The sequence below is a fragment of the Lutjanus erythropterus genome, chromosome 13 (genome assembly GCF_056507025.1).
Source record: "Lutjanus erythropterus isolate fLutEry1 chromosome 13, fLutEry1.hap2, whole genome shotgun sequence".
NCBI classification, from domain to species: Eukaryota; Metazoa; Chordata; class Actinopteri; order Lutjaniformes; family Lutjanidae; genus Lutjanus; species Lutjanus erythropterus.
In genome coordinates this window covers 24,974,900-24,982,749 of record NC_139329.1, presented here as the reverse complement: position 1 = coordinate 24,982,749, position 7,850 = coordinate 24,974,900, and the positions used below count along the sequence as shown (strand labels likewise).

Sequence of the window (7,850 nt, the reverse complement as noted above, 5' to 3'; positions counted from 1 at the left end):
ATCATGTAGGAAAACATGTTTGTTTGGTACAGACCTCAACAAATATCACATCATCGCGATTTTAATAGATTTTTGGTTAAAAAAAAACAAAACAAAAAACATTTTGATGCAAATATTTTCATTCGCACTAATCTTGAATCATATCACAATCTCCATCAAAAATAATTGCACTATGATTTTTAAACCATCTTGTGCAGCCCCAGTTTCCACCCATTACCAGTGTGGAAGAAAAATACAACTAAATATCAGTTAATCAAAATAAGCACAGAGCCATTCACATAACCATTTAGATGACAAAATTCATTTAAAAAAAAATACATAAACTGTACAAGATATAAGTATGGCACTTTTGGTGGTCTATCAGCATCATTTGTGTCCAGCTCTTCATCAGACGTCCAGGTCTGACTTCAATGGCTACGTTTACATGCTCATTCATTTTCCACTATTAATGACAATATTCTGAATTTTATACAGGTCATGTAAACAACATATTCTGTTTGAATATTCTGAACTGGGCTTTTTTATGTAGTATTTACAGGTAAGACATGTGGGATATGCTGATATTCAGGTTTTATGAGCATGTATGTAGTACATTCAGACTACTGCTGCCTGTTTATGGTCAGCTTTGTGCGTTGTAAACAAAACAAAGAGCTAACAGTTTGTAAGGCTGGGGTAGAGATGCATGTACACAAGAAAAGCCCACATTCCTGGTTGGAGGAACAAACACACCTACATTACACATTATGAAAGACTTGGAGTTCAACAGGTTTTTGATACGCGAAAAGATTGCAAACCTGACCTTTTCAAGAAGGTGGCTGAATGAATAAAAGAGGGAGGCTGCATTTGCATGTCGCCACCAGTGAAAAACTACAGTGAAAAAAAATCTTATTTTGTCGCAAAGAAGGATCCATAATCGGAGTATGCATGGCTGCATGTAAACAGGAATATTTCAGGAATATTCATCATTTTCATTAGCCATGTAAACAGCTTACTTACTAAGAATAATATTTCTAGAATAAGGACAAAAACCTGAATATTTTGTGCATGTAAACGTAGTCATTGTCCACTCTTCACTGCAGGGCATTCATCATAGCTTGGGCCTGTTTGAGCTCTGTGGAAACACACAGGCGAATTATCATAACAGAATACTGGCTAATACAACTGTAAGAAAAGAACTGCTGTTTTGACAAGATGCAGAACTAACCTGAAAGCATAACTCTGAACTTGTCAGCAGAAACAGACACAACAGTCGTCTCTGTCGAGTCTGATTCTGTTCCTTGTGTCTGCAGTTTCAGTTGAATCATTGGTTCATTCACCTCCCTCAGCTCGCTCGAACTCAGGGTGTAGTCGACGCGCCAGGACACGCCATCCAGTCGCCCCACTGAAATTCAATGCAGAGCAGAATTGATGGCACCCCCAGTCAGTGCTTAGTCAGCAGCATCATCAGCTACATTAGTCTTCCTCTTTAAAAAGGACAAGATAGACAGAAACACTCACGTCTCAGGCTTGTCTCTCTTAGTTTGCCTTGCAGTGCCAAGTGCTTGTCTTCATATGATTTGCAGAGCCCTGTTGTGTGTTCTAAAAGAATGGATGTGTGGGTAATTAACAGTCAATTCAAGACTTATTTTAAGTGCATACTCACATAAAAGCTTAAACACACAATTAGCAGAAATAAGACATTAATTAATCATTAACCAATCATTAAGAGAATAAAGTAATGGCCACAAAGCAACTGAGCAGTTAACATCTATCAAATAAAGTGGATATCTTCACAACAGTGAAAAAGAGAGCACAGTCTGAAGCTGGCAGAGAGCTAACTCAGGCTTTTCTAATGCACCAAAGTCACAATGCACCAAACACCAGCAGGGCGGGTAGCCCGTTAGTATTGTCCAGGCTGTACATTGTGCACGTACTGTGCCCCCTTCAAGTGTCAGTTGAGGACAATGTTTTCTAATACTGAAGTTAAACAATAGACAATTATATAATGCAGTAAGTTCCAATAACAACACAATAGGCTGTGATTTGGCACCTGTATACTTCTGGACATGAGGCAATTGTTTGTCACAACCTAGGATCCTTTTTTTTATTTAGATTTTATCTGTGTGGGATGGTATTCTAGGCACATTTTTATACTTAAAAACAACATGTAAATCTTACAAATATCTGACTCTCAAGCTCTACTTAACGTAATTTCTTGTACTGATGAGCTGTCTGTTTTTAACTGTGTCTAGTGTGCAGATAGTGTGTGCCCAAGTGGGAATTCAATATTGTTCTTCAGTTGTTTATTACAGATGTTTGTTTTGTTTCTTAGTTTACCATATGATATTTCTTGTCTGTTTTTTAACAAGGTTTTCATTTACTACAACTGATCTTTTAACTCTATAACCTGTGCATCAGTGGTGGCCTCCACTGTCCCAGAGACTACAAATGAAAATGAGCTTTTAGCTATATCTGACAAAATACATGTACGTGTCCCAGCTAAATAAACAATTAAATAAAATGAATAAATAAAAAAATGCAGACACTGGCTTGAAATATCACAAGTAGTTAATTAACTATTCAGATAATGTTTTCTCCCTTTGCTCTGCTTTAAAAACAACAACACCTGCCCTTACTCTTGGTACAAGCATGGAAAAAAGTCTGTGTGTGTGTGTGTGTGTGTGTGACTCCAGATTATGCAACATAATGATTATTTTCATATCAAACATGAAGAACCCCAGTGGACTAACCTTTAGGCAGACCAAGCTGCTGCAGCTCACTGGACAGAGATTCACTGTCAACATCATGCTTTGCTGCACTGGAGAAAATGAAGCTGAGCACTGCCACGCTGGCTTTGATGTCTCCACTCTCTGCAGGATGGTTTTTATGTCATGAATGCATGTCACATAACAAAAATGCAATGAAAATATGACAATGATATTGTCTTGTGTTTGAAGTATGTTAGTTAGATTTAATTGCAGTGCCAGCAGTAGTGGAATATAAGTACATTTACTCAAGTAATCTACTTATGCAAAATTGTGAGGCAGTTGTACTTTGCTTGAGTTTCTATGTTCCCCTATATTTCTACATCACTACATATCAGAGGCAAATACTCCACAACACTTAACTGACAGCTACTCTAGTTAATAGTTACTCTGCAGATCAAGATTTTACTCACAAAACCTGTGATGAGCTTATAAAACACAATGTACTTGTTAATTTACCTACCCAAACCGAATTTAAAGTAGATCCCCACTGCAAGTACAACAGTAAAGGGCTTAAAGGGACAGTCACATATTTTAGTCTGTAGTGCTATTCATCCATCTAGATTGTTTTGGTGAGTTGCAGAGTTCTGGAGATAGAAATGCCATAGAGATGTCTGCCTTCTCTCCAGTATAATGGAATTAAATTGCACTCAGCCTGCTCAGCCTGAGGTGCTCAAAGCATAAAAAAAAAAAAAAAAAAAAATCAACAGCAATGTCTCTGTGCAGAAATTATGACTCTGTTGCTCAAGATAACCCACAGATCTTATTGTGAGCAGTTTCATGGGGGACTACTTTCTTTCTACAGTGTAATCTATCAAAACTACTTTTTTTTTTTACTAGAAAGAAAGTAATTTCTACAAGAAAGTCCTCAACAGAAGATCTGTTGCATTATATTTGAGAGAAGTCAGACAACTCTACAGCTACATCTCCAAAAAGTGGCATCTCACACCAAAACAATCTACATGGATAAACAGCACTACAGGTATGAGAAAAAATATGTATTTTTGATCTTGGGGTGAAATGACTTTTAAAATACCTTTGTGAACAAGTACTTCTGTACTTGAGAAATATTTTCTTTATCTATAATGGAATATTTTATACTGTGGCATTGCTACTTAAACTGAATATGTAATGGTACTACTACGTACCAGTGAAACTTACCAAATTTTGCATCTGCCGTAAGTTTTGTAACCTTGTCATACTAAAAGAAAAAAGAGAGAGAAGACAGCACTGATCAGTATGGCTGAATTCTGTATGTAAAGACTGACTATACGATCATGTGAAGCTATGTTAAACTCTTACATCAATGCCTTCCCCTAGCAAGTCCTTCAGCACTTGAGCACAGAGGAGTTTCATTTTGACACTTGACTGTTGGTGAGGCAGAAGAAAAACCTGTTAGTATACAAAGTATAAACTGACATTGAAAAATACAGTATTGCTTTCTGGACCATTATTATTACTCACAATCTTCGCTAATGTGCTAATTTCGGCAAGTACCCAGTCTGGACAGTCCAAATCTCCACAGAAACGGAACCGCTACAACAAATAAAACATCGCATAAGTGTTGTTTACTGTAACAAAACAAACGATAGTCTTTAAAGACTTCAACGCTAACATTTACATAGCTACCCATCATTAAAAGCTGCTAACTAGCTTAGCCTGCTAACGTTAGCTGCCTAAAAGACGGACTAAACATCGACAGTGTTGAGTTAAATAATTAACTAAGACATTTATAAATGATGCAACTAAATGTCCTTTAGATAAACTGGCTTAAAAGTAAGCAAACTAGTATATAATACGATTTTAAAAAGTGTTTACCATGGTTGTCAGACAGTCAGCTGAGCAGTCACATAGAAAAGGCTGTACAGGAAGAACTTTCTGTTTCCTCGAATCTCATTGGAAATGATGGAACGGAGGGGGCGGGGCTATCTTCTCTCTCACAGACACAGAGTCCTGATGGTCCTGATGTTGCAGGGTGTCACCGACAGACAACGCTTACAATGCCATACTTCACCTGCTTACTTTTTATTGTTTTATCACCTCAGTACTTCATGAATCTTTCAAATATCTGAGAAGTTCTTGATCTTAAGCCCATTAAAGAAAGTTTTAATATTCATACAGCACCATCCAAAAACAAAGTCATCAAATGCTTTACAATAAAAACAAATCACAATGCAAATACAAATCACCCTAAACCCTTAAAATAAAAGTGAGTCTTAAAATCAGCATGCCTGATGTCCCCATACAGGGAGTTCCACAGCTGAGGGGCCAACCAGTCAGCTTTAGTGACCAGCTGTGAATTCATAGTCATTACTGTCAGTGACAAGAGCTGAATGATATGCATAGGGAATCATACTGAGATTATTTTCACAGATATTGTGTGCATTGCAATATGAGTCTCAATTTAGTGGGAGTGGAATTTTTGCGTTTAATTTTTACTGAAAAAAAGTGAATGTTATTTTTGCTGGGGTCTACACCAACAAAAAAACAACTAAAAAAATAAAAAGGGCACCAGGTATATGTCGTAGGGCACCAGTGCACCAAGTGTTGTGATGCATTTATGGTAAAACAGTTTCAAGCCCTAGTTTAGATTAAAATTGTTTTACTGTAAAGTAAAACACAACTACTACAGCTGTGTAATAAAAACAAACAGGTAACTATTGACTAACCATTTACAAGCACATAGAGGGCAATTAATTTTCTTGCATGAAGGGCAGCCAATATGGCATTGCATTGCATTTTATCCACTGGAAGAGCACCGTAGAAAGCACTTCACCACTTTTTGCCCATGGAAAGGGCAGCTTATAAAGGACTTTATCACGTTTTTTCCACTGAAGGGCACTTTAAAGTATGCTTTATCATGTTTTATCCACTGGAAGGGCACTCTAGAGGGCACTTAGCCACACTTTGTCCACGGGCAGGGCACCCCAGAGGGCACTTTATCATGTTTTATCTAGTTACATTAGGGGTATTTGTGTCATCTTTTTTTAACACGGAATCATCCCCCTACAATTCTGCCCTCTTTTTTAACATTATTAGATAAGACATTGATGATGTAAAGGAATAAACTTGAAGAGCCGGTTGTCCATACTAAATTATGTGAGTTTAATACATCACAAATGGTTACAGTCATACCAGAAGCTTCAAGCAACATTAGATTCACTCAGCTTTATACAGTATGTCCGACATCATACAGAAGCATGTGTCATCATGGCATCAGCAAGGCGGCAGATGCTCTGTGTATGTGTTTGTGTTTGTGTGTGTGTGTGTGTGTGTGTGTGTGGGAACATCAGCAAGGTCGACATCTTATCGTTACTTCCTTGGCACCTTGGAGCCTGCTCATATAAATTATGCCAAGGCCAGTGAGGCCCTCTCAGGGCAACCAACCATCTCAATGCACAAAAGAAACATTCTGATAAGACATGGAATCAGACATTCCCTTATGGTCATAAATTGCTACTACAGACACCCAGGCAGATTGTTACAGATGATGTGTTACTTCTGTATGGGGTCACAGATACACCAGGTGTAAAATATGGTTAGATATGAGAGATTATCATATGCTTTATGTGTTAAAAATGTATTGGACATAAAGGAATGTTTAATTTATGCGCTGACATTAAGATAAAGTGCAGACCTTGTAGAGGTTCCAGACTCCCCTGATAATACTGAATGAGAAACGACATTGACCAAGAAATACCCACATTGTTTTGCCTCCTCCTGATCCTGGTGGTGTGGTTTCATGTGATCCCGTACGCTGTGGGGCAGCTGAGTGAATGCAACTTTTGTACTTAACTTATCTTCATCTATTGTTATTCAATTAGGCACTGTTTCCTTGGGTTTACTCCTTATATGCTTTATATTTTGTATCTATATATTTCACCTATTTGATGCTCTATTGTTGTCATTGTGATGCTGTAGTTTTGGAGCAACCTAGCACAAGAATTTTCTTTAGGATTAATAAAGTTCTGTTTTATCTTATCTTATGTAATGTTACTTTAGGTTTTTGGTATTTTACTCTGTGTGAAATATATGCATGCTGTACCAAGATCCTCTCTGATATTAGGTTTGTGTAGTTCTAAATTCATATATACAAGTAAGGAGCTATTGAGTTTATTCTTTTATCAATCAAAGCAAAGACTGACCAGAAGTAGATCAGGAGTTTTTCCACATCTCTCACTGTGATTAGTGTTGACAGTACAAAACTCTCTCTCCCAGATTTCACATGAGTTGATTCAGGTTTCTGTTTTTAGAGTTGTATTACAATCTGTTCATAGGAGGACAAACAGGGAGTTGGACCTCTGATATTTAAATGTCCCCAAAAAAGTGATGTTAGACTGTATGTTGAATAACATACATTTCTTTGTCTCTAAAAGACTTTTTGGGAAAGAAAAGGAATATAGCATTTGTTCATGCATAGCTCATATAAGATAAATATAAATAAATATAAAACTTGAATGATTTTTGGTCATTTCTGTCCCCTTCATCCAATGTGCAAGCCCAGTTTATGGCAACTGGGCTTGCATATTTGATACTATTATTATTATTATTATTATTATTATTATTATTATTATTATTACATCGACATTATTATTTTATTTTCAGTGGGGTGTGTGAGACCCAGAACAATGAAGAAGTAAAGCAACAGAATACAATATATGTGCTGGAAAAACTTTACTAAAAAAAAAAAAAAATGAAGACAAAAGAGCATGCAGCACCTGCCACTTTGTATTAATGTTTATATATAGACAATCTAATGGAACAAAATGCGGTACAGTTTGGTGCAGTAGGAAAAGGAAATACTGTTGTCAGTCTGGAAAAGTTTCATCAGATGAGTCAACAGACCCAGTGTCTGGTTTCCAGATCAAGGGGGCCTATTTGTGCTATAAATGTTGTTAAAAACAGTACTTTAGGTAGTGCCACTGTCTGTTCACATCAGAGCTAATGTCCTGCTGTAGGCTTTTTGTAAGATCAGATCAAACAGACAGAGCCAAACAGCACAGACTGCAGGGGGGGGACAAAAAACAAAAACAAACAAACAAACAAACAAACAAAAAACTATAGGGAAAAAAAGGAACAGGGATAAAAATAGATAAATGCCAATAT

The 7,850-nt window shown here is 36.9% G+C and overlaps 1 protein-coding gene across 1 annotated transcript; it reads right to left on the bottom strand.

Moving 5' to 3' along the window:
- Positions 1–940: 940 nt before the first annotated feature.
- commd4 (COMM domain containing 4) lies at positions 941–4,642 on the bottom strand. The gene is made up of 8 exons (XM_084734003.1): positions 4,563–4,642; positions 4,209–4,280; positions 4,047–4,112; positions 3,906–3,945; positions 2,730–2,849; positions 1,498–1,578; positions 1,205–1,381; positions 941–1,111 (listed from the first exon to the last, which is right to left on the bottom strand). Exons 1-8 carry the CDS (start codon positions 4,563–4,565, stop codon positions 1,071–1,073), a joined length of 600 nt encoding a protein of 199 aa, XP_084590129.1. The 5' UTR covers positions 4,566–4,642; the 3' UTR covers positions 941–1,070.
- Between the last annotated feature and the right edge of the window lie 3,208 nt (positions 4,643–7,850).

What these genes read in the sequence shown, in the direction of transcription:
- commd4 (XM_084734003.1), bottom strand. An exon ending in TTAGCACATTAGCGAAGATT is followed by an intron (nt 4,113 to 4,208) that starts GTGAGTAATAAT and finishes CCTCACCAACAG; the next exon opens with TCAAGTGTCAAAATGAAACT. An exon ending in AAGAGAGACAAGCCTGAGAC is followed by an intron (nt 1,382 to 1,497) that starts GTGAGTGTTTCT and finishes ATTGAATTTCAG; the next exon opens with TGGGGCGACTGGATGGCGTG.